The sequence below is a fragment of the Fopius arisanus genome, unplaced genomic scaffold (genome assembly GCF_000806365.1).
Source record: "Fopius arisanus strain USDA-PBARC FA_bdor unplaced genomic scaffold, ASM80636v1 scaffold00001, whole genome shotgun sequence".
NCBI classification, from domain to species: Eukaryota; Metazoa; Arthropoda; class Insecta; order Hymenoptera; family Braconidae; genus Fopius; species Fopius arisanus.
Genome location: NW_011887740.1, coordinates 4,146,139 through 4,172,016, shown reverse-complemented (window position 1 = coordinate 4,172,016; position 25,878 = coordinate 4,146,139). Strand labels below are relative to the sequence as shown.

General features: G+C 38.4%; 6 protein-coding genes across 10 annotated transcripts; 3 read left to right on the top strand and 3 right to left on the bottom strand.

Moving 5' to 3' along the window:
- Positions 1 to 91: 91 nt before the first annotated feature.
- Positions 92 to 9,680, top strand: LOC105263498 (extensin). Of its 3 annotated transcripts, XM_011299746.1 has the most exons (17): positions 92 to 271; positions 3,025 to 3,166; positions 3,350 to 3,407; positions 3,527 to 3,597; positions 4,212 to 4,388; positions 4,755 to 4,853; positions 5,406 to 5,504; positions 5,841 to 6,038; positions 6,116 to 7,303; positions 7,379 to 7,576; positions 7,679 to 7,780; positions 8,199 to 8,303; positions 8,400 to 8,498; positions 8,574 to 8,672; positions 8,853 to 8,957; positions 9,079 to 9,338; positions 9,526 to 9,680. In XM_011299746.1, the coding sequence occupies exons 2-17, from the start codon at positions 3,058 to 3,060 to the stop codon at positions 9,613 to 9,615; spliced, it is 3,057 nt and encodes a 1,018-aa protein (XP_011298048.1). In that variant the 5' UTR covers positions 92 to 271; positions 3,025 to 3,057; the 3' UTR covers positions 9,616 to 9,680. The 3 variants fall into 3 exon arrangements, with proteins under 3 accessions (XP_011298048.1, XP_011298056.1, XP_011298064.1); XM_011299754.1 differs by lacking the exon at positions 5,406 to 5,504; XM_011299762.1 differs by lacking the exon at positions 7,679 to 7,780.
- A 95-nt stretch (positions 9,681 to 9,775) lies between these two features.
- On the bottom strand, positions 9,776 to 12,351 carry LOC105263517 (putative N-acetylglucosamine-6-phosphate deacetylase). Its single transcript, XM_011299773.1, has 7 exons — positions 11,876 to 12,351; positions 11,456 to 11,730; positions 11,265 to 11,394; positions 11,093 to 11,181; positions 10,808 to 10,952; positions 10,554 to 10,730; positions 9,776 to 10,169 (listed from the first exon to the last, which is right to left on the bottom strand). The coding sequence occupies exons 1-7, from the start codon at positions 12,081 to 12,083 to the stop codon at positions 9,940 to 9,942; spliced, it is 1,254 nt and encodes a 417-aa protein (XP_011298075.1). The 5' UTR covers positions 12,084 to 12,351; the 3' UTR covers positions 9,776 to 9,939.
- Positions 12,352 to 12,474: 123 nt separating this feature from the next.
- On the top strand, positions 12,475 to 16,826 carry Xpc (DNA repair protein complementing XP-C cells homolog). Its single transcript, XM_011299700.1, has 3 exons — positions 12,475 to 14,924; positions 15,075 to 15,243; positions 15,503 to 16,826. The coding sequence occupies exons 1-3, from the start codon at positions 12,582 to 12,584 to the stop codon at positions 15,865 to 15,867; spliced, it is 2,877 nt and encodes a 958-aa protein (XP_011298002.1). The 5' UTR covers positions 12,475 to 12,581; the 3' UTR covers positions 15,868 to 16,826.
- LOC105263477 (lysoplasmalogenase-like protein TMEM86A) lies at positions 15,968 to 20,800 on the bottom strand. Its single transcript, XM_011299711.1, has 6 exons — positions 20,625 to 20,800; positions 19,462 to 19,625; positions 19,207 to 19,400; positions 18,585 to 18,700; positions 17,833 to 17,943; positions 15,968 to 17,760 (listed from the first exon to the last, which is right to left on the bottom strand). Exons 1-6 carry the CDS (start codon positions 20,643 to 20,645, stop codon positions 17,662 to 17,664), a joined length of 705 nt encoding a protein of 234 aa, XP_011298013.1. The 5' UTR covers positions 20,646 to 20,800; the 3' UTR covers positions 15,968 to 17,661.
- Positions 20,801 to 20,861: 61 nt separating this feature from the next.
- Pex16 (peroxin 16) lies at positions 20,862 to 23,241 on the top strand. 2 transcript variants are annotated; one of them, XM_011299733.1, is made up of 5 exons: positions 20,862 to 20,949; positions 21,158 to 21,329; positions 21,726 to 21,972; positions 22,049 to 22,340; positions 22,414 to 23,241. In XM_011299733.1, the coding sequence occupies exons 2-5, from the start codon at positions 21,200 to 21,202 to the stop codon at positions 22,771 to 22,773; spliced, it is 1,029 nt and encodes a 342-aa protein (XP_011298035.1). In that variant the 5' UTR covers positions 20,862 to 20,949; positions 21,158 to 21,199; the 3' UTR covers positions 22,774 to 23,241. The 2 variants fall into 2 exon arrangements, with proteins under 2 accessions (XP_011298035.1, XP_011298026.1); XM_011299724.1 differs by having other exon boundaries at positions 20,905 to 21,329.
- Positions 23,242 to 23,388: 147 nt separating this feature from the next.
- LOC105263451 (toll-interacting protein B-like) lies at positions 23,389 to 25,809 on the bottom strand. Of its 2 annotated transcripts, none has more exons than XM_011299681.1 (6): positions 25,541 to 25,809; positions 25,101 to 25,271; positions 24,699 to 24,832; positions 24,424 to 24,634; positions 24,095 to 24,280; positions 23,389 to 23,946 (listed from the first exon to the last, which is right to left on the bottom strand). In XM_011299681.1, the coding sequence occupies exons 1-6, from the start codon at positions 25,586 to 25,588 to the stop codon at positions 23,836 to 23,838; spliced, it is 861 nt and encodes a 286-aa protein (XP_011297983.1). In that variant the 5' UTR covers positions 25,589 to 25,809; the 3' UTR covers positions 23,389 to 23,835. The 2 variants fall into 2 exon arrangements, with proteins under 2 accessions (XP_011297983.1, XP_011297991.1); XM_011299689.1 differs by having other exon boundaries at positions 24,430 to 24,634; positions 25,541 to 25,808.
- Positions 25,810 to 25,878: the final 69 nt, after the last annotated feature.

The window sequence follows — 25,878 nt, the reverse complement described above, 5'->3', positions numbered from 1 at the left end:
TGGCGATGCGCGCGCGGATGCTCTTGGAGGGGTGCGGGTTCCGTCAACCGGAGAGTGGAACAACGCGCGATCCACCAAGTGGATCAGTGATTACTGACCGTTCCTGGTTGGACAACCGTCAACAATTGCTGCTCAATCATTCCGCGAAACCCATTGTTATTGCACTCGGTTTGAATTTTAAGATCGTATATCGGCTTCGCTCAATTTCTTCGGGAAACTGTGACACAATTCGGAGAAAAGATTTTTATTTCCAGGATCATCTTTCGTTTCGGTAAGTCCAGCCCATATCACTATCCATTCGTCATTCGCATCTATATTCATTTAATATTCACTTGTAGTTATTATTTATTATTTTATTATCAATATTGTCGTTTAATCCAATTTTTTTTATTCATTTATTTGACTTATGAACTTCAGTCATTTGAGGAAATTGTTTTCCCGCGGTTTCAATTTTTCCAGGAGATTAAAATTTATTCAGAGATAATCCCCGTTTACGTTTGAATATTTATTTATTTATAAACAATTAATTTGATTGTACGTGAGTTCCACAAAATAATGACAAGTGTTAATTGGAATGTGCAAAATCTTTGAGTTCGAAAATAAAAATGACGGAATTGTAATTAGTCGACCTTAATGAGAGGAAAATAAAATCCAATCGCACTGTTAGTGTTTTTCGAGTTGTGTAATAGGTCTTACAGCGTATTTACGAGTATGAGTGGCCTTAGTCCCCGATGCGTTAGATATTTCTTCGAATAACGATGTAAATGCATGTGAAGGTAAAACGTCAAAGATGGAAATGAAGTTGTTGTATTGGTGGTGTAAATGAATCACAGTGCCTCCAAGTCTAATTGCGTTAAATCAATCAACTGGCATTTACGCGATTTCCATGTGGAAATGACAAAAAGAGTCGGTCATCTTCAGAGGAGATGCTGGAGAATAGACCGACAAAATTTTGTTGGAAAATTTTGCGAATTTCGTGTCTTGCCTTTTTAGCTCAATTCAATTTATCTAATTCTTCGCTCCCTCGATCTCCCAGGCTTTCATTCCCATTTCAGGATAATGGTATTCCACGTGCAAACCCGTATTTATCGATGCCAAGAGATTCGTCATTATACATTTATTCCACCTGGAATGATTTTTTACGTTCGATATGTCTCTACCATTTTTGGAAACTCGCGCCAATTTTCATTCTGACGAACGCACTTGTGCACTGAGATAAACATTTATTTTCAGCAAGAATTTATGTAATTGAGAGGACTATGTATTTACAATTGAATTTTCATTTAATCTCCTCCAGCACATGAAATTGTGCGATGAAAAGAGAAATTATTTCTCTGACAAATTCTTGAGTCAGCGAAATTTCTAAAATCTCTAATTTTGTTAAATTCTCATTGAAATTTCTGTCTGCAATTACTTCGTCTGGTTTTAATGAATTTAATTAGAGGCCGCAATTTTTTTAGCAAATGAGAGAGAAATGGTGAAATTGTGAAAAAGTCGCAATCATTTCCGAGGGCTAGGAGTACATGCTCGTTATATAAAATTGTTTCATGTGAAATCAGGGGAAATTGCGGGTTGAGGTGCTGGTAATTTATGGACATTCTCACGATCGGTGGATTTTGCTGCCCCAGGATGTCTGAGACCTTGCGATTCGTGGGTATCAATAACCAGTCGCCTTTGAATGCCACCTACGACATGTCCTCAGACGTTTCGTGTCGCAAATCGAGTTTTCATCGACATTGACAAGCTCCCAAGGTCACCCAATTGTTTATTACAAATTTCAAATTTTTTTTCGATTTTTACCGGAATTTATTGTAAGAAAAATCTAAAATATAAAAGGATCGGTCAATTCTTCGATTTTTTATTCTCAATTTTAAAAATTAAATTATTATTATTATTATTATTATTAAAAAATCACTATTTAAGAATTTCACTTGAAATTTCAGTCCCAATAAAAAAAAAATTCCCGAAGATAAATTGACATGAATTAATTACCGATTTTCTCAGAATTTTAAATTGAAAATCGAATCGTAATTGATGATCAATTAAAAGATAATTAATCAATCAGTGAGCATTCAACACGAAAAAAAATATCTCTTGGGCTTTCAGGATGAATGAGTGAATGAGTTCGATTGAAATGGGATTCAATAATTGATGTAATTGAAAAATCGGATCATTGCGATGGAAGTTCCAATAAATTGATAACATATTTTTTTGATAATCGTCTTCACTTGATTCCGGGGGATTTTAAAACGGATCTGGCCTGATTGGTGGGCGAAGGTAGAGCCAGTCATGGGCATGGGCTTATATGGATGCCTATGACTCGATCTGCACCTCTGACCAGGGATATATTTTCGAGGCCGTCTCTGTACGCGCAATTGCACAATTTGAGACGATTCCACAGCATCGCTTGTTCCTGGCAACAATCAGTTCTAACCGAACGATAAATAATTCATTCCGAAAAATTTATAATAAAATTATGAGAATCGAATATCAATTAATGAATTCATTGAATTCATTGAATTCATCAAATTCATTAATGAATCAATAATGAAAAGTGTTAATTCATTAATCCATAACATTTATAAAATTTTAATTCATGAATTCTTTAAATGAAATAATTTTCGGACATAAAAAGTTTATAATTCAAAAAACTCCAATGAACAAGTGACTTCACTACAATTAAATTGCAATTCTCAATTACAAGACAAATTCAACTTCAGAATAAAAAATGAAAAATTGATTGATCGAATCTCGTCCCGTAGAAGATCTGTCTTAGGATTGAATTTGGCTGTTCAACCCATCAAGAATAAAAAGGAATTTCGCCGAATAAAATTCATCGGCCAGTAAATCCGAAATATTTCCTCGGACCGTGGAGAGTCGTTAGAACTCATTGAGTAGTATCGATCGATCGTTCGTGATCCACTTTCATGCTTTACATTCGACACACATATCATTCGATGGTTATACCCCGACCTTGCCCCAAGGTCCACCCTCTCCACGACTTAAATCCAAATAATCTTCCAGGGATTCCCACCTGAATTCTGAAATAGGAGAGACATGGGTGGAATGACTCAGAGATCGTGGACTCCAACTAAACGCAGGGGTCCAATTGCTGCTGAATTTGGAAGTCCTGGACCAGCTTGCGTCACCCTTCCACCACTCATAGGCAAGCAATTGAAAATCTCTATAATTAATCTCATTGAAACCCACTCGAGTAGATAATTGACGCGTGGCTTTCCTCATCTATTATCACTCGAGTTGTTCACCGAGAGAAACAAATCGTCCACTACTCCTCGAATAAATGATTTCACAAATCGAATAGTTGATCTCTCCCTCAATTTTTCCTCAGGTAAAACTGTTCCAGATTCAAAAAGAGGCAGAGCCCCTGCGTTTTCGTTCGGCAGCAGGTGAATAAATCTCATAATTTAATTCCAAATATTAATTGCCCCTGTTTACTTCATAGTACTAGAGGTACCAGCAATTACCTTGCGATTAAAATCTGATCAATTAATAATTGTTTATGCAGACATGCACCGAAGAATGAGAGCCCTGGCCCGGGTCCAGGTCAATACAACGTATCCGGACTCAATGCAAAAGGTAAGGATTCTTCTGAAATTGTTAATTGAGTCAGTCTCCTAATTAAGTCGGGGGAAAAAATCGAGACCTGGGGCTTTGGCAAATGCCAGAAGATTCCAGGGGACTTTCACATCGTCGATGTATCGATCAAACACGTTTAAACCCCGCAAACATAGCCATACACATCCGCAGGAATGACAGGCACTCGTTAACTTCACATGCCATCGATATACTTCTCCTTTCAGCTAAAATAAAATATAAATAAATAAGCCAACGTCTGGTTTATTTAAACTGAAATCTAAAGACTCTGCGCATCTTAATTGACGATTACATTTACCTCTAATATATTCATCTAATCACGTAATTACTCTAATTATTTTTTATTTTATTTTTTATCAGTAGAAAATTCCCTTCAATATGCAATATGAAATTGTTTATTTTTACCGAATATTTATAGAGATGTCTGTGTGGGATCATCTGGGATTATGAGAATAGAAAAAAATATCTAGATATCGCTGGAATAGTAATTGTTTGAGGGGAAAATATTATGTGGATTAATCTTGGAAGTCAATCCGAACGTTGCGAATCGGAAAGTTGCGAAATTTTATAGCTAGTTCCGGGCAAATTGATTTTAGGTAAAGACAAAGCCCCAGCACTGTCTCTTCATGGTCGTACCCATAGTGACAAGATTGAAAGTACCCCAGCACCTGGGGATTACGATCCACAGAAAGCCGAGAAAATAATTCAAGACAGCTCACCGAAGTACTCGTTCGGAATAAAAACACAGGTTGAAAAAATTAATAGCACGCCAGGTAAAGAATTTTTTTTCTACATTCAATAATTTATTTTCATTGATAATGGATATTACAGATATTATTTAATTATATTTATTAAACATCTCAGGAATTCATAATAAATCATGAATATTCCCACAATTTCCACAATCCCACAAAACTCATAATAAATTTTTTTATTTTTCAATTGCGCAATGTTTAGATAATAGTGAAAAGCTATTAAATTATTTATTTACATTGATAATCAATATTATTGATATTATCTATATTTTTCTTCTGCAATTATTCCCCTAATTTCCACAATCCCATGAAAATCGTAATGGATTTTTTCATTTTTCAATTTTAATCGACGACAATTAATTAAAAAAACCAATGAACAATCAGCACCCGGTGATTATTGCGCTGAGAGCGTAATCCTCGACAAAGCACCGCAATACACGTTTGGCATGCGACACCCTGGGGAAAGGCGTAGTGACACTCCGGGTAAATATTAAAAACAAAAACTAACGCCAAAAAAAAAAACGATTATTAACACATGATCATTACTCGATTATTCCGAAGATCTATGAATAAGTCTCTGTTACGTATGACGCGGAATTGATGGGTTGATATTCGATTTATATAATTCAGAGCGCAGTTTAACGGATCATCGGTGGTGGAAGACGTTATGAAACTGGCATCATCTCTATTCAGGGTTTGGTATACCATATCATTCATTAAACCTGCTTTCATACTTTTATTTATTGCACCTCTTCCTGCCGAAATCTCCAGCTGACTTCCCTAAATCGCTCATCCACCCCCTGTCATCATTAATTAACGAATTTTCCAGCTTCGAGTGAATATTTTCTATTTCACGTGGGATTCGATTCAAGAGAAAACATTCGCGATGTCAATTGATTTTTAATAATATTTATAAATAATGAGATAGATTTGGTGGTTTGGAAATTTTGAGTTTTGATGTGAATAATTATTTTCTCTTGAATCATTTAATTCGTGTTACGATTGAATGCTTGAAGTAGATTATTTGATGTTTAGCCCCTGGGTCTTACTACCCAGAAAGATTTAAGTTGGGTAGAACTCCAGAATTTACCTTTGGTCGTAGACTGTCTCTCGGTAAAATCAGTGATACTCCAGGTAAATTAATTTACTCACATTCTTCAAAGTAGAGATAGATTAGTCTCCAGTTAGATCGACGTAGATCCGCCAGGTTTGAAGGAATTTAACAGAAAAACTCAACACTTTCTCTTAAAATATTTTATTTGACATTAGATCTCGAAATTTGTACAATAAATTATCAGGAGATTATCCTGTACATGAAAATCTGAGAATCCAGTGAAACGTCATTATAATTTTTTTGAGGAATCGCTAGGTTTTTCTATAAATTTTTTAAATAGGGCTGTAGCTGTAGAACAGATTATTCATATTTTCATGTAGATTTGAAGTATTTTTTTAAACCGCGCATTAATCCAGCCCCAGGATCCTACTGCCCTGAGAAAGTTAATCTGGATCATCAGCCACAGTACACTTTTGGTTTGAGAACTCCATTCAATAAGCCCAACGACACTCCAGCCCCTGGAACGTACTGTCCAGAGAGAGTTAATTTGCATAAAGGTCCAGAATTTAGTTTGAGTGGAAAGGGACTGTCAGGGAAACCGAATGACACACCAGGTATTGTTCATCGGGAAGTTCCAGTTTTCTCTTCAACAATTCATTTCACGTCTTTTTTTCCGATTATTATTATTCAGCACCGGGTGCCTACAGTCCCGAGAAAATAAATCTAGATCACCAGCCACAATACTCCTTTGGCCTCAGAACACCTCTGGACAAACCCAGTGATACTCCAGCTCCAGGCGCATACTGTCCTGAAAAAGTTAATTTACACAAGGGTCCAGAGTACAGTTTAAGTGGAAAAGGTCATTCTCCAAAATCAGAAGACACTCCAGCGCCTGGAGCGTACAGTCCAGAGAAAGTAGATCTGGATCATCATCCCCAGTACAGCTTTGGCTTGAGAACATCTCTGGAAAAACCCAGTGACACTCCAGCTCCAGGAGCTTATTGTCCAGAGAGAGTGAATTTGCACAAGGGTCCGGAGTACAGTTTAAGTGGTAAAGGTCTTTCTCCAAAAGCGGAGGAGACTCCAGCCCCTGGAGCGTATGCACCGGAAAAAATTAATCTACACCGAGGGCCTGAGTACAGTTTAAGTGGAAAGGGGCACTCTGAAAAATTGAGTGACACACCAGCTCCAGGGGCCTACTGTCCTGAGAAAGTCAATTTACACAAGGGACCAGAGTACAGTTTAATTGGAAAAGGTCACTCTCCAAAATCTGAAGACACTCCAGCACCTGGAGCGTACAGTCCCGAGAAAGTAGATCTGGATCATCATCCTCAGTACAGCTTCGGCTTGAGAACACCTCTGGAGAAACCCAGTGACACTCCAGCTCCAGGAGCTTATTGTCCAGAGAGAGTGAATTTGCACAAGGGTCCAGAATACAGTCTAAGTGGAAAAGGTCTTTCTCCAAAATCAGACGTGACTCCAGCTCCTGGAGCTTATTTTCCAGAAAAAATAAATTTCCACAGAGGCCCTGAGTACAGTTTAAGTGGAAAAGGTCTCACAGAAAAACCGAATGACACTCCAGCTCCAGGGGCTTACTGTCCCGAAAAGATCAATTTGCACAAGGGACCAGAGTACAGTTTAAGTGGAAAAGGTCACTCTCCAAAATCAGAAGATACTCCAGCACCTGGAGCGTACAGTCCCGAGAAAGTAGATCTGGATCACCATCCCCAGTACACCTTCGGCTTGAGAACACCTCTGGAAAAACCCAGTGACACCCCAGCTCCAGGAGCCTATTGTCCAGAAAAAATAAATTTGCACAGAGGTCCAGAGTACAGTTTAAGTGGAAAGGGTCACTCTCCAAAATCAGACAACACACCAGGTAAAGCATTCAACTCGCTTTCACCCTTATCCCTTGAATAATTTCTCAATCACATTTTTTTATTCCTGAAAAAAGCTCCAGGCACATACAGCCCTGAAAAAGTGCATTTGGATCACCCGCCCCAGTACACTTTTGGCTTGAAAACACCTCTAGAAAAACCGAGTGACACCCCAGCCCCTGGAGCTTACTCTCCAGAAAAAATAAATTTACAGAAAGGTCCTGAGTATTCCCTCAGTGGAAAAGGCCCTTCCGTGAAGCCCAATGACACTCCAGGTTTGATAACAAGCGAAATAATAATGTAGTATTAGAGGAATGGAGTAAAGGGTAGATACTAGAAATTAACTCAATGAGTAAAAATTTATTACTGACCATTAGGCCCGGGTGAATACTACCCCGAGAAAATAAAAAGTCTGGATCATATGCCTTATTACAGCTTTGGTAACAGAACTCGACTGAGTAAACATAAAGATACTCCAGGTAATGGTGTTTACTAACCAGTGACTAACTACGCCCTCCGAAACAACATTTTACATCTAATTACTTTTAAGTAAATCCTCAGTTAGTTCATTCAATAATTATTATAAATGGGGCTTTGCATTTTTTCATTGAATGTCCGGATAAATCCCTCCATCAATATTATACAATAATTATCGAATAATTTTGATTATTGCAATCATTTCAACGGTCTATCAGTTTTTCCTTTACATTCGGTGTGATGTAAGTCAATGTAAGAAAAATCTCAGGAGTTAGAATAGAATAGAATAAAAAGGGAAATCGGATAAATTCGTGGTTCGCCAAATATTTTTTAAGACAACAATGAAAATATCATGCAAAACCCCAGCTGTGCATTTTTGTAAACCGTAGAATTAATCTCAGAATCTGAAAAAATTTTTAGCACCTGGTACATACTCACCCGAAAAATCCTGCACACATCTCGATGGTTCACCTAGGTACAGCTTTGGCGTAAAACACTCCCCCTATCAGTCGAATTCTTTTCCAGGTGAGGGAATTCCGGATGCATGAGAGAATTTAGTCGAGAAATCTGAATATATCTTTAGTCTTGAACTTAAAATTAAATATTGTTACTGAAATCTAGCTCCGGGTTCATACTCTCCTGAAAAATCCAAGATCGACAGTTCACCTCAGTTCAGTTTCGGGATGAAAACTCAAGTGGAAAAGCTCAGCGATACGCCTGGTAATTACTGTCTAGATGAAAGCTTCTATTTATTTGCACATTAGGTAGAAAATATTTAGAGAATGTATTTTTTAGCTCCTGGAGTCTATTCCCCTGAGAGGGTGAATTTTAGCAGAGGACCTGAATTCAGCTTGAGTGGCAAGCACATTGTGGATAAATCTGCAGATGTACCAGGTAAAGATAATTCATTAGATCGTTCTAAAAGCGGCAATTCCCTGTAGTTAATTCACTAACAAAGTGATAAATCGAATGCAATTATTTATAATTCCTTTCAATATCGATTTAAATCACTTCATCCCTTTGCTATTCAATTAGTTTAGATGAAAATTCTATCGTACTTGTTTTAAATTGAAGGACCGGGCCACTATAGTCCAGAGAATGCGAAATTAATCTGGGAAAAAGCCATGCAATTCACGTTCGGCTTGAAGCCACCCATTAGCAAAGACGAGAGCACTCCAGGTAATTCGGGTGTAATTATCGTCCACCTTTTGTCAGGGATTGTGGAAATTTTTATTTATTAAAAAAATTGAATTACTTTTGGAAGAATATTATTGATCGGTTTTCTATTTTCATCTCGAAGCTCCAAATGTCTATACCATCCCCTCAGCCCTCGGTGGTACCAAGGAAGGAAACAAAAAGACAGCACCTGCCTACTCGATATCAGGAAGACAAAAAGTATTCACAGACGACAGAGTACTCGTCCCAGGACCCGGGGCTTACGAATCCATCAGAACTGATATCGTCAGGGAAAAGAGTGCGGCCTACAGTATAAGCGGACGTTATCAAATTCCCAGTGATCAGTCGAAGATTCCAGCACCTGGGGCGTACTGTCCAGAAAAAGTATAAGACTTATTCCGCTTTGAAATGTCTTTATTATTTTTTTTTATGATTTTTTCAGGCTGAAATATTAAACAAAAAATAAAAATATGGTGACAATAAAACAGTCGATGAAGAGAGAATTAAAGAATATGGAGGAATAATGAAATAAGAATTAATTCGTGGCAATTTTTTGAATGAATTGTTTCAGGTGGTGCTGGATATTCCTCCAGCTCACACCTTCGGCATCAGGCACTCCCAGTACATCTGCAACCTGAAGGACACAGTGCCTTCATACTGATCGGACAACAATGGCTTCCATTCATCGATTTTACTTGTTTCTCTTCTAAAATTTGACTGACCACGCATTATCTTTCTTCTCTGAATTAATGCGCAGCACTTGAACAGCTTGAATACGTTGGAAGATTAAAAAACTTGCTTTTGTTGCATTAAACAAAAGCTTAATCATATCACACTCTTTATTTTATAACATTCAACAGAGCAACAGATGGTTTTATCATTGTAAAAACCTCGAAAAATCGTTATCATTGCATAGAAAAATAGTTGTAAATCTTCAAGTAGAAATTTTTCATTGTCAATTGTTTAAAGATATATGCTGGGGTTGTCATAATTGAATGTCTTGTCGTGCTAGTTCGACTCGATCAGAAGCTAGGGATTTCTTGTTCAGGTAAACGCGTTCTCCAGCAATCCAGGTTGACAGCACCTCCAAGTTGTCATTCAAAATAATAAAATCTGCGTCTGCACCGTATTCGAGGACACCTTTACGTCCTTCGAGACCTAGAGCTCTAGCTGGATGCAGAGTGGCTGCTTCCAGGGCGTCTACTGTTGTGCAACCTGTGGAAATTATTAATTTGTTCTGTTTCCCCTTTTGTAATTTTCGTTTATACCAGAATTCAACTTATACCCCTTCAGGCCTTTTAATTTTATCTTTTCCCAATTGCATCCAATAAGAAATATTAAATATATCATTATGTTTTTTTTTAATTAAAACTTGATTTCACCCGCTTTGAGTGATGCACATCTCAAATTATAGATTAATAACTAATTGAATAATTAGAAATTAATTTTTAAAAAATATTCTTCAGTGAATTATTTGATTAATTCAATAGACTTGTTATTTGCTTTGCGACATAATAAATTAATTTTAATTCAACTGGCGGATTTAAAAAAAAAACAATTTCCATAATAAAAACAGTTTAAATTGGAGTAATTTGTTACCTGTGGCCTGTTTGAAAAATCTCACACACTCAGACATATCAGTTGTGCTTCCACAAAGAGTATTGGTTTTGGCAATGTACGCCCGTCCGGCCCTGACCTCAATATCCTGTTGTCCAAGCATGTGAAGACCTTCCGGAAGCCCCAGGGCGGAAATAGCATCGGTCACCAACACAAGACCTGGGAAACAAGTAAACTGTGTCAGGAATACAAACCGAGATTTAAGATAATTCGCAATTTATAATCGCCAAAAATACCTTCTGGAGCAGTTCGATGAGCTATTCGTAAAGCAGCTGGATGAGTATGAATACCATCTGCGATTATTCCATAATGGATTTTTCTCTCCTGGGGAATTTGATCAGAAGTCAAGAGACCCACTAGACCTGGATCTCTATGATGGAACTATTTATAAAAAAATCCAATGAAACTTCACATTTCCAGTGACTTCCTCACAATTTTTTGAATTGTTAGTATAATCTAAAAATTCGTAGCTAATTGCAAAAATGTAAAGTAAAATAAATTCTACATAATTAAATACAAACCGGCAACATTGCATTGAACAAATGAGTGATAAAGGAAGCCCCAGCCCTGACTGCCTCTTCCCCTTCCTTCAGATTTGCAGTTGAATGACCTGAAAAAATAATTCCCGATGAAATCACATCACAATTACTCTTCAATTTTAATCACAATGACATTATTGCTTTCCTGCCTCACCTACAGAAACTTTAATCTGTCTATCGCACAGTTCCTGGATAATCTCGCAGGTATGGCTCAGCTCTGGAGCGAGAGTAACGTAACAAATGTTATCCAGACTTCCATAAACCTCCATGAGAGTCGTGAAGCCCTGGAAAAAAAATATTGTGGATTAATCAGCCTGGAATGTCAAAGAATTAATTTCTCTTTACTTTGTCAAACCGTTTGATGTAGAATTCCTCGTGTGCCCCTTTTTTGTTTGGACTAATGAAGGGCCCCTCCACGTGGACTCCCAGAACCCCAGCACCCTGGGGCCCTCCATCGGTCCTCTTGATCCTCGGAAGGACTTTGCGATATACCTCAGGGGACGAGGTCACCAAAGTCGGACAGAACGAAGTCACTCCATGGCCTAGGAGTTCTTTAGCGACCTTGCTGATCCCCTCCTCCACGTTCTCGATGTTGTGGGAGAAATCAATGCCATACCCACCTAAAAACGGTTTAAAATCAATGAAAATTACTATTTTTATAAATAAATACAGTTCAGAGTCCGAGTGATAAGACGATAAATTAATTAATAAATTTATTTATTTATTTATAATTTATTTAATTAATTTCAATTAATTTTTCTTCACCATTAATCTGCATTTCGATGTACCCCGGGGATATCAGAGCTCCTCCGCAGTCAACGATCTCATCAGGTTGAATCTTCTCGCCGTAAAAAATCTTCTCCGGGTCCACAAACCTCCCATCGCGAACCCACAAGTGCTCATGAATAATTTCTCCATCTCTCAATATTCTACAGTTGTGAAATTTTGTCAGGTGTCCCACTGCTCCAGACATTTCATTTGTTGCAATAAAAAAATTTTAATTATCGAAAATGAAGCTAATAGTCACAACACGAATTTTAGAATTGAATAGTGGACACGAGATGAAGTAGTGAACTCTCTTATCTGTTCAGACTGGATAAGACGCTAATTAATGAAGAATTTTAATGAGAGAAACCAAAGGAACTCAACAGCTTAAGTATCGAATTCTCTGGCTCCAACTCCCAACTACCTCCACCCTAAACCACTCAATTCTGATAAAAAGGATAGAACAACCGAGATCATCACTCTACTATCAGGCGAAAAAGAAAAAAACAATGAACAAGAACAAACGTCAAATTTCGGGGGGAATAACATTTTTGCTATATTTTGGTACCAAGTTCCTGGACATACCAGAAGATGTCCTGGTATGAGCGAGTGCGTGAAAAAACGAATTCAGTAATCAAGAGAATAACCGACAACAATAATAAATCAATTATCAACAAATTAACCGAAGTAACAAAAACCGGGAATAATGAGTGACGACGAGAGTTCGAGCAGTAGTGATGATTATCTTGTTGCACCTGACAAGATCAACCTGGACAGTGAATTTTTTTCGCAGTCAACATCGAGAAAACCTAACCCCACGCCGGATTGTCCATCCTCCAGTGATTCTGATGACTTCGAAGAAGAAAGGAAGGATACGTCGGTGCTGTTGGCAGAGGTCATGAGGAACCTGGAGAAAGCCAAAAGCCGTCCAGATATGTTAGCTGTGCCCTCTAAGACCTCTACCCCAGGGAAGAAATCCCAGCAGGATCTGGCAGATGAGGTGAATGCCTTGCTGGCAGATGAGATAAATGCCTTAGGAGGAGGAGAGAGTGGCCTTGGAGTCAGTTTAGAGACAGATAATGATGACGATGATGAGAAGAATGTTTCAGAAGAGTCCAAGCACACGATCCCCAAGGACGGCATCACCATTACAATTCCAGGTACAGAGATGCTCTTCAATCGGAGGAAGAAACGAGGGATTGACCTGGAGGCCGAACTTGTCAAGAAGATGAACCAGAGGTTGAGATCCAGTCAGTTGTACATTCATAAGGTTGGACTGCTCTGCTGGTTAGCCCATGGTTTCCACCTGAATCTCCAAGCGAATGCTCCTGAGGTCCTCTCGACAGCGATGAGTCTAGTGCCCCAAGAGATCTGTCCTGATGGCCGAGTGGATCTCAAGTACCTGGAGGGCTTCACCAAGTGGTTTAAGAGGGTAATTAAAGTTGAATTAAATAAAGAGGACCATGGGGTCACCAAGGAGATGCTCCTAGAGAGGATGAGGAAGAAGACAGCTCACAATCACAGGGAACTTGTACTGATTTACATAGCGACACTCAGGGCTATTGGACTGAATTGCAGGTTGATTGTCTCTTTGTGCCCTCCAGCCATGAAGGTGACCAGGGATCAGCTGTTTCAGGTTCCTGACAGGTCCAAGAACGAGGGTAAAGGGGAAAAGGCACAGATTTTGAAGAAAGAGGGATCAGGTGTGAATAAATCAGAGAAAAAAGAAGAAAACCCGAAGAGACACGGATCAACGGAGGGCAAAGTAAAAAGCGAGGATAAGAAACAAGTGAAATCACTGAAAAAGGGACAGTGGAACTTGAGGAAGAAGGATGGGTCCCAAGAGGAGAGGAAGCTCTCGCCCTCCAAGATCATTCCTGAGAACAGCTGTGCAGGGGATTCCGCTGCCAAGAACGCGGCCAAGAAAAAGGCAGTTCAAGTGTTTCTCGCCAAATTCTCGAGGGATCCAGATAAAAAGTCTATCCCTGGAATTAAACAGTTGGACGAGAATGATGAGGGAACAAACCAAACTCCAATTGTGAAACGACTGCGTTCGTGGACGGGGAATGCTACAGAGACTGAAAAAGTAGCAGCCTCAAAGGATATTTCTGTAAAACCTTCGTCTAAAGCTGGAAAAGCCACTTTGGATCTCAAGAAAGTGTCTCAGAGAGTTGGGAAAAGTTCTGGGGCGACTGCCTCGGCGAAGGCTAACGTCGAACGAAGAGAGAGTGATGATAGCTACCTGGGGACAGACTCTGAGTCGGAATCCGATTCTTCTGAGCACTTCAGTCCTCCAAAGAAACGAAAGATAGAGTCGAAGAATTCGAAACCGGTAGAATCAAAGAAAAAAGTCAAGACGAAAATCAAATCAGAGAGGGAATCGAATCCGAAGGCCTCTACCTCCAGGAAATCCAGCATTGATCGTCGAGTGCTGTCGTCAGATGAAGAGGATGAAGTGAAGAAATTCGATGCAAGGGACACCACGTATTTGTGGGCTGAAGTGTACGTCGAGTCTGAAGAAAGCTGGATCAGTGTCAGTGTCCCTGATGAGAAGATCCACTGTGTCTCGGAAATATTCAAGAAGATACCCCGACCAGTTCTCTATATTATTGGATGGAATTCGATGGGAACGTTGAAGGATATCACGAGGAGGTATTGCCCTCACTGGCTGACGGACACCAGGAAGCAAAGGATAGACGAGAAGTGGTGGAAGGAGAGTCTCGAAACATGGGCTGAACGGGAAACTGCCATTTCCAGGGCTGAGGATGAAATGCTTCTCCAGAAGGAGCTCGAGCAGCCCCTGCCCAAAACTCTCACCGAGTGCAAGGGACATCCTCTCTATGTCGTGCAAAGGCATCTGCTGAAGTTCGAGGCACTTTATCCACCTGACTGCGTTCCTCTGGGGCATCTCAAAACTGGGGATGCTATCTACTCTCGTCACTGCGTCCACACCCTTCGCTCCAGAGAGACATGGCACAAGGAGGCTAGAGTCGTTAAACCTGCCTCAGAGGCTTACAAAATTGTTAAAGCCATGCCCAAATGGGATAAGGTATCATTTCTCTACATATTTTTTATCATTGATAAATTTCACGAAAAATGAAATTAATTCCTCGATGATGACATTAGAAAAAAAATTCAATAAATGAATTACAATTAATGGTAATTTTCAAGGAGATAAAAAGCGAGACTTTTAACTCAGTTCACAGGACAAAGGATGAAGGATCAACCCTTGGAATTATTCGGACAATGGCAAACGACTCCTTATATACCACCGGAAGTCAAGGATGGTGTCATACCACGTAATGAATATGGAAATGTTGATCTCTTTAAACAGTGTATGCTGCCTAAGGGTGCTGTTCATATCGATCGTAAGTTACTGGCTATTCTGAATTGATTTTCTCGTAAATAGCCACAGTTGGAAAAGCTCATAATAGCGAGCATGAATTTTTAATGCATGTGATTTTGCCAGTCCGAGGGCTAATCTAGAATCTTTGGGAGAGGAAAGTCATGATTTACCACAATCTTTCCATCAATCAGCAGTTGATTTCACATATAATCCTTAGAAAAAGTAAAACATGTGGAAATTATTCTATTACTGTCTAACAACGATTCCCATTTCTCCTTCAGTTCCAGGATTAAACAGAATAGCAAAAAAGTTGCACATCGATTGTGCCCCAGCATGTGTGGGATTTAATTTTGGGTGCAGAGGGGCTCTCCCAGCGTTCGAGGGTTTTGTCGTGGCAGAGGAGCACGAGGACACCCTCCGAGAGGCCTGGGAAGAGGAGCAAATAGCCGCAGCCAAAAGAGCAAAGGAAAAACGAGAGAAAAGAATCTGGGGCAACTGGAGGAAGCTCATCCGCGGATTGATGATCAAGCAACGATTGGCAGTCAAGTATGACCTTGGGGCTGACGATCATGCTGAGGATAACGTGAGGGGTGAGTCCTCAGAACCAGCTGTCAAACGTAAGAAAAAGGGCGACAAAAAGCCGTAGAATAGAGTGGAAAAAAAGGTGAAATGTCTTTTATGAAAGAAAGTGGCGGATAAGTATTTCTGATTATTCCTGAACAATTGTGTGATATTTTGTACTAGTATTGTTACCTGTTAGGAAAAATGAACAAATCAACAGAAAGTTGGAATGTACTTGCATGGATTTTTATCAAACACTTATTATGTAGCAAAACGTTGAGCGTTTGTTGTATCTCGTTTATATTTATTTAAACTTTAACATTTAATGTCACCGGTCGCAGTACGTCTACATGATGACAAAATATTTACCTATTGTTCTTCGTTCTAGACATGCTCTATTGAAGAATTTAATATTGAGCCTTACAATTGGATAGGTTTTCAGTCAACAGAGAATGATAATATATTTTTCCTCATTTACTCAACGAGTTATATAATAAATTTATACTTTTCTTTACAGTCTGAAAATCTAGGGTCCGGTTGTATCATATTTCTCACGCTATTCAGATTTTTGCAATATTCTTGTTACAAATATGCATCAAGCACAATTTCAACGTGCAACACGTGAGAATTTGGAATTGATATTCTCAAAAGAATTTATGAATTCGCGGAATACAAAAAATTGTAGAAAAAACAATGAAGCACGTGTTTGAAAGATGATAGAACCCGACCTTAAAAGTTATTTCATCGGTTCATGCTACATCCAAATCAAAAAAAGTACGATAAAAATACTTTACGTATATTCCCTGCATCTAATTGAAATTTCCTACATCCAGTATATCAATCCATCAGTCTATTTCAGAGAATAATTCCCGTTAATCACTCGTATCAGTTCAAAGTCACATCCACTCGACTCGCCTCGTAATCTCCATAAAAAAGAAATAAATCAAATTCTTGACTAAATCACAGAGGTGAAAATTGCACATAATAACTTCCTTCCTGAAATTAATGGAAATTAAGAGTGAAGTCCTTAAAATAAAAAAAAAATAGAACCAAAAAGTCCTGCAAAAACCAACACTCGAATCAACTACATCGTTCACAGCGTCACGCTATCCCTCCGCCACTCATTACTAATAATAGATTCTCATCTGGATTTAAAGGTACCGAAGGTCGCGTGTTTGCGGAACATTTTTTTTACCCTCTACCCATACATTAAATTCTTAATTTACATTACACAAGATTAAAGTTGACAAACATGGAATTAACACCGTCGGTGGATAGAGATTCAACGTCTACTTGTGATAGATACCGGTAAATAGTAAAAAATAAATCTAGAGAATAATTGGGGCGAAAAAAAGACCTGATTATTACGTAAACACGTTCTCAGGTTTATTTAGCACTATTTTTTTTCCCCACTGGCATTCGTGATTTATCCAGTGATGCACCCGTAATAGTCCAGATAATTCCTCCATTTCTTCAACTACCCAGTTATCCAGTCAATCACTGTATCATTACCGATCCAGACGATAAGCAGATTTGCCATTCGTCCTCTAACTCTAATCGTCCTACGTAATGGATACAATAGGAGAGAGAATAGGAAAGAACCCTTGTACTGTTTGAAGAAAAATAGAATGTTACCCAATGCTGTTTTACGTCGACAATGAAAAGGCCAACGTCAGCGATCATTGCCAGTTTGATTGCCCCCTAATTCAATCTCAATTATACCCTCCAGTTCAGTTGCTGCCTGAAGACAGTGGCAGTGTCAACAAGTAATTTTTAACAGGAATTTTCTAATACAGAAAAACATAATGTTGCTACACGATGTGTTAGTCGTAACATTTGGATCATTGAGATTTCATAATTATTTGGTGTTTATTGCTGTTTATCGCTGTTTGACAGATGATTTGGCGTTCTCCCTCGAGTCTACAGCACTCAGGGCTATTCCGAGCTGCGCCGCATAGTAGGTCAGCATTATTGACACCTTTAGAAATAATATGTGTGAGACAAGGGTTGAATGATTTAATTGGGAGTTATGTGGATCGAGAAAGCTTACGGTTGCGTATGGCATTGGATGGTACCAGTGGTGAAGACCTAGAAGTGTATCCGATATCACGAAGAATATACCACCGATGCAACTGCACAGCTTTGTCCATGTCCACGGCTCCTTGAACACCATTTATTTATTCATTTATGTTATTGCATTCATTGTGTTCTGTGAAAAAGACTTTGCAAAAAATTTCATTGGGGCCCAGCTCTGTAATTTCTTAATGTTATCTACATTTTTTTTTCGTGTCGATCATTTCAAAAATTCATTAATTGTCATTGCATCTCAGGCCATATTATAGTTAATGGCAATTTTAGAAATGCTTGGCAAAATGAAAAGGCAAATGAGAAGCTAGCATCCGAAATATCATTCGTGATGTAACTAGACCTCATTAATTCACATTTACATTTTATTTTGTTAATTTTCATTCAGCAATCAATTTTTTTCGGCAGTCTGGGAGTACATCTAAAACTTGTTTTTGTGAATGCTCATGGCAATTAGGGATTGACGTCCAGAGGATGTCAGTACAAAGTTTCAAAAAATTGATCGATGGTCGTTCATTTACATAACGTGCGGTCTGAAGTCTCCAGATAGTTTTGCATTCAAGAATAATTATACTGCATGAGCAACAGATAAACAAATATTAGAATTTCCATCAACGTTTGTATGCGATTTGAAGAGTAACTTCCAGGAAAGGACATCTAACTATCGAATAACTCTGTCCATTGAATTGGATAAATAAAAAATAAAATTTTCCATACTTTGAAGAACAGCACTCTGGACACAGCTCGCCATGACATAGTTACGAGTAGAAATGTATATATCGGTACCCCTATTGTCAGAACTCCACTCAGCCCAGGCATCAGTGTATAAAGGACTGTAAAGTTAAGCAGAAACCATTGTCCCCTGCCATACATTCCCTAAACTATATAATTTTTTTACTGAATCAACATAAAACAGGGGCCCAATTAAAGGGCTTGTCTTAATCACTACTAATATTTTTAATACTTTTCTTAGTCTTGACGATAAAATGATATAATATGCACAAGATAATTTCCAGAAGTGAAAAAATGAAATAATTCAACTGAATTATCCGGTATTTGATAAATATACCCGAAACCGAGGGAGATATAAAAATTTTTGTAATGACCGAATTTGCGGCTGTCAATTAGATCCACAGAAAACGTCCTGACAAAAATTTCGCAATCTGGTTGAATTTCGAAGATATTCCCAAAAAACTGCGGAAAGTCGTGCGTTGAGTAATTTCTTTCCATCGCTTCATTACTAAAATTTGTAATTTCACTTAAATTTGAATAATTGCTTGGTATTACTTCTGAAGCCTTTCTAAACTACATGATGAGGAATCGTCTGAATTTTTCATACCCAGCAATGACAACGAAAATATGAAAATGCCGAGCGACGGATTGAGCGGTTTGAAACCGAACGCTGTGATGTACATGATCTGTGCAATAGCGAACATAGCCATCCCCAGGAGAAAAAAATTCGGCCAGACGATGAAGGCATCACCTAGGCAACTGAACACCAGGCCAGTCAATATCCTCCTCGAGTACGTGTACCTGGAATAATTAATTGAATGAGCTCATTTGACCGATGGCCATTTCCAGCGATAAAACTCACTCTTCCGAGAGACTCATTCCATGGAGGAGTACAAATATGATAAGACTGATTATTGGCAAACATTTGAAACACGCCGTGAGTAATGACGGTTGTTCTGCCAAAAGCACGAAATACACGCAGACACTCTTGAAGAATGGTACCAGTTTTGGACCGCAGCTCTTTAACTGAAAATATCACCTTTATTCACTCAAAATCCAGTTGAGCCTCGTCTCCTTATCAGCCTTATCACTTCACGTGGTACAGCATCCAGAGAAATGATTCATGACGAATCAATTTTACTGGAGTAATTATTTATTAAAATAATTCCAGTTTTTATAATATGATTATAATATGATCGTAATTGAATGAATTAATCCGATAATACTCTGAATCTACAATTCCACTACTGCAACGATTGATTAATTATTTATTTCAACTGAATTGATTAATAATTGGCAGAGTATTATTTTATTTCGAAATGTCCCAGTATTGTAACAAGGAAATTTATTTGACGTTTATTTATACGAAGTGCAATAATTTAGCTTTAATGCAAGAATTATTTCTTCCTGACATTCATGCGAGTAGAATGTAATGAAGCTTTTATTGAAAATAAAAATTCTTTTTTAATTGTTCCAGGTGAGGTGTCCCCAGAGACTCTCAGTACCTAAATCGATTGCTTTCGAAATAAATCGATAATTAAAAAATATTGAATTCTAATTAAATTATCTATTTTATAGGGTTCCTGGTGTTTGTTCAATCTAAATGAATTCACTTTCTTAATTTCAATTAAATAAATGATACCGGAAGAAACACGGTTTATTCATCTTAAACAAACGGTTCATCTGGCACAAAGCAATTGTTCTTCAAGTCCCACGTATGATTTATAAAATTTGAATGAATGCAATTTTCGACTAAAACAAAGAACTTGAAAGAGAACCGTGCGTTAAATTTGGTATCACATAAAGAATTGACTCCTACAATAGCTAAATAATAGCGTCAATGTGATCTAATCAGCTCTTTATCGGGTTTGCGTGAGTAAATAGAAAAAATTTCAATACAACAAAGGAAAATTCTGGTTGAATTCACTCGAATTTTCGCTTCTCGTACGAGCTTTACGAAAACAAACGGGGAATTAAAAATACGAAAAAAATGATAATCATGAATCGATTGAACAAAGGACTCACCACTTGCGTTGGCGACGACATTTTAAATAAATTTGATCAACCCCCCGGAAGTATTGGAGGGTGAAATGAGTTGAATTGGGGGATTATTAAAATAGGAAATAGTCGGTCCGACGTCAATAAAACTAGTGCAATTGCACTTAGGATCGGTATACGTCTGCTATCGCAGTCATGTCCGTACTGCTGTTTCTATCGTTCCCGCAAGTGCATAAAAAACACAACTCAGACAAGTCGAGTGGTGGGGGAATTGCTCGATAGTCAAGTACGTCAAGTATGGTGAACATTATTGAAGGGGAGAGGGTGCAAGTTGAGTCAATGGTGTCAAGTGGTGAGTGCGTTTGTTCTGGTTGGAGGTGAAAAATTGAGTTGACAGTAATTTAACGAGGAGATTGGGGTGTTTGGGGCATTGATGATCTGGGAATGGTCAATATTTCTGGATTTTTCATCATTATTGGTTGGAGACTGGCCTTTATGTGGTGCATCAGACTATAACCTTCAAAAGGGGCTGCCAAATTGAAGTCGTTGATGATTTTCAGGGTCTGACTAATTGACCATTTTGGGAAATTATTGCTAGAATAATGGTGATTCAGTCATTACCTGCTTCTGTTCGACCTTATCTCGAGGCATACATGCAATGGATCACCACAAAGCCCCAGGTCATTTCGGATATCGAGAGCACTGTGAGATGCTTGTCGTATTTTACCGCAGGTTCGTTAGCACTTCACGATTTTCGTCAGGAATTTTGCAATACTCCATTTTTATATTTACGTGACTATTCAGGCTCAAGTTTACTAATTGACCAGTTAACACATTTGTTATTCAATAATGAACACTTGTGGCTAGTTTTTTTTCCAATGAACTGTAGGGTAAATGAGTGGTACATTTTATCTAGCTGTCAAGCAATATTAATGTGGCCATTAAAATTATTTATTTATTTTTTTTTTTTTATAATTACTGATATTACGTCAGTGAGATGATTTATTGAACTCGTTATCTGTATAAAATTGTTGACTTCATGAGTAATTGATTATTACGATGGTTTCTAAAAAAGTTGTTAACGGTATGTTCACCTCTGTGACTTGTTTACTCCTTTTTTGTCACCAGGACGCTTTGGCAGCTCCTCGTTGACGTCCGAGCTCATCTATTCCGTGCCAAATCTCCTAATCCTACTCAACGATCACCTGTTATATACCGCCAAATACACACACCTGAATCTCCCTCAATTCCAGTCACAAATAAAGATATGGCTGACCATAATCGAATACACAGAGGCCCTGATCGAAGTTGGGGCCAAGAAGCTGTGGGGTGAGAGGGGAAAATGGCTCCTGATATTGGTAGTACAACTCTTCAAGTGAGTCCTGCAGAATTTCCTCCGCGTAATCATCCTGATTCAATGAGCCCTTCGTAATTTCACTCCATTATTCCAGGTCTGTGATGCGATTGATTCTAGTCCATCACGATAAAGAGCGAATTACTATAACCCCTATTCCTCCCCTGAACCGAGAAAAATTGAGTTCGTTGACATTCATGACCCTTGGAAATCTAGCTGTTCCATTGCAACATTCAGTAGGATTCCGGTTAGGACGTTCAGGGACTTTTGTGAGGAGTGTAAACGCATCTGGACCCATTCAATCGAGAATATGGGCACCACTCAAACCAGAAAATGAAGACACTGTGACAGAATCTCCTGTTACAAAAAGAAATCTCCTGATTGCTGAAGTAAAACAAATGAAACGAATTCAAATTATCACTCCAATTTTTGTTATAAAACTTAAGTCGATACTATTTACAGACTTTGTACATCATGAAACCAATAATCCACCTGACGACCTTCGTGATGAAAGGGAATAAGAATTGGCTTCCCTGGGTAACAGCCCTCACCCTCGACCTAGTCAGCCTCCACTTGATAAGCAAGGAAACAAAACACACTGTCTACACGAAAGAAGAAAAGGAGGAGATTACAAGACGCAGGATAAGTCTTCTCCTTTATATTCTGCGATCGCCCTTCTACGATAGCTGCAGCAAAGCCCGAATTTTTGCTCTCCTCGATGGACTATCAAATAATATACCCCTCGCCCGTTTTGTGGCGGAGCCCATCGCCAAATACTTGCCTCACTGGCAGAAAACTTATTTCTACATGTGGTCACGTTAATTATTGCCAGGTCACAGATTCATTGACTTCCATCAGGGCACCGGCTCCATTTGACTTATTCTATATAATTAAGGTAGGCAAGACTTCTCGTTAGTGAATATTCTTGGGAGAATTTAATTGGTGTCTTGGCGTCGAGGAATTATTTTTCTATATATTGCTGGAAAATTGTGAAATACGGAAAAAATATCAAAGCCTTGGCCCATTTTTTGAGAATACACATTTTGGGAATTATGAATTTATCTCGAAATGATCAATTCAAATATCAAGTGAAATTCTGCTTGTCTCACTTCCAGAATTTACGTCGAGAAATCTCCGTAAAAAATACGGTAAGAGAATAGTGTTAAAGAAAAGAAAATTTCAATAAGATTTTCTATTGGATATGTTTTATTTTTCGGTTGATTTATTCTGTAAATAATCACAAGGAAATTGAGAACATTTCGTGACTGGAGTTAGGCCTTCGGACTAAAGGACTAGAATTGAATTGACATTTGATTACAGGGATTAAAGGTATGAATTGTTTTGTAGGAGAAATAATCTGCAGATATTCCCAGTGCGACTCAATGTATCCCGGTGTGCAAATAGGGGGTTAATCAATCGATAAAGAACAAGAAGACGTGAATGAAACATTTTTATAGGATTAAATTACATTCCAGGTGAAATGGTATAATTCTCTCGTTTGGGGTAGGAAAAATCGTCCATGTACATGCACATTACAAATTTGTTGATTCAAATCGTTTCGAAAAAATTTGTAATAAAAGATTTATAATGATAGTCACGTGCATTACGGGTTATTGACGTGTAAAATTATGAATGAGTCTTTTGCTATTCATGTTTAGATCGGATTAAAAATAAATTCTATGGATATTTATATGACTTAAAAATGCAAAAAACCCATTTTCTCTCTTCACAGTTACCCACAAAACGTCAACAATGCATCTTAATAATTTACAAATATATTACATTAATATAGAATACATATTTTCTCTGTTTTTTTTTGCAGAAAATACAAATAGTTTTGAAGATTAGAATTATTTCGATTTACGCCGTGTTGAGGAATGATAATTATTCGCACATTTGGAGTAGAGAGTTTATGGTGGTGTCTTTCTTACCGTTGTTGGCATCGTAGACGGATTTTATCACCTCCTTGTCGACATTTGGGAACATTTCAGCAATCTGCAAATGCATATTATCGTTATCATATCCGTTATTACTTTTCCTGAAGATCTAGCAGTTTCCTTCTCATAAATCTCTATTTATTTGGCTTAACAAGATCCCTCCCTAATAATTATAATAGTGGCTCTAATTTAATCTTCGTATTTACCTGCTGTAATTCAGTCTCTGCTTCCGGTCTGGCACTTGCAAGAACAGGGGGTTGTTGCGCCGCAGCTACTGGTGGTGCAGTGTAAACATTGACAGGGGAATATCCTTGCATTCCAAACATCAGGTTCGATGTGGCATTCGGTACCATCACCATTGGAGGTCCAGCCACGTACGGCTGGCATTTAGTCTGCAAATTGAAAAAAATTATACTAAAAAAATTCGACTAGAAATAAAAGAATGGAGTGAGGCCTTCGATATTTCAAGGAAAGTGAGAAAATTGCTTGCAGGTCTTGAGAGTTTGATGAATTTAGCACATCGAGAGGAAATTACTTTTACCGTGTAACTGAAGACTAAATCAATCATGCCCTCTTGATTATCACCCTGTTTTCCACTGAGCATGTACCAGTCCTCGTGAGTCTCCCCTCTCTGGATAACTTGAGGTGGAATCTCTATGTGTCCCCAGGCGATCAACTCGTCCATGGTAAAAGAACACTCGTCGTAAATTTCCACGTATATTCTGTCTACACCTGCTGGTAGCCAACTGATGGAGAGATAAAAAACAGTCATTACTCCATCATAAATTACCGAGGTCTTGCAGGTATTACCATTGAATAACTTTGTTCCAGTGTGGATTTTTCCCTCCGTTTGTGGCAGTTTGAGTCTCGTAAATCGCGTGACCAACTCGCAATCTCACGTATGGGTCCATCCTCGTCATACCGTAATTTTTAACTAACTTCGCCTGCAATAATAATACGCTATTTCAACAATAATTACCAGAATCTCATTGGGTGTCTTTTTAAAAAATCCATATTACATATGTTCTTCATCGAGCATTTGAGAAAAGTAAATATAATAATAACATAAAATAATTTCCTCAATTTTCGAAATCAGAGACAACGAATGAATTTTTATTTCTCACACACAATATAATTACTGGCCCGAAAAGATGATTAGCTGCAAATAAAAAAAATACAGATTAAATAAATTGAATGCTCTCAATTGCTCACCTGTGCAATAGTAATACTGAGCCTTCCAAGTCCTGGTGCAGCAGCGGTGGACATTCCCTGCAGCTGTTGCAAAGCCAGGGCCGCCTGTTGGTCAGCAGCTTCCTGCTGTTCTTGAGGTGTCAAGTGTTCCTCCAGTCTGAGAAAATTGGGAGGGAGAGGTCCCAAAAAAGCCTGGAAAATCAAACCCCTCACGATAAATTATTTAACTAAACGACAGAAGGGTACACGCCCTGGACCCGATGACACGAATTCGTAAGACCTAACTCAATTTATTCTTAAACCCCGAAACATAAACATCGAGACCTCTCAATTATTCGTCCACAAAACAACCACAAAAAGTGAAATAACAGTTCAATTTCTTATTATTCAACCCCATCAAAATCGAATGCGACTAGTGCAATAATGACGTTCCTGACAATCGAAACCAATGAAAAACATACCCTCTTCTTCCATTCATCATGCTGTTCAGAACTGCCGGCTCCTTCCATTTCCCACGTCAACTGAATTCAAATAACTCCAAACACGACAAATCACTCCTCGAGATTGCCCAAAGTTGAGATAAGAAAATTCTCGAGCAATTTGCTGGAAAAAAAAAAGTACACACACACTCGGATACTGCCTACGCAGAATGCATAAGGAAAATAACAGGTCTCGGGTGACTAATGACGCGTTTACAATAGTTTGTGCAGTGCCCTCCACCCCCGCAGGTGCACATCAGCTGCTCGTTGCCAACGGAGTGAATTGAAAATGAGGAGTAGAATGAGTTGTCGATGAGTTG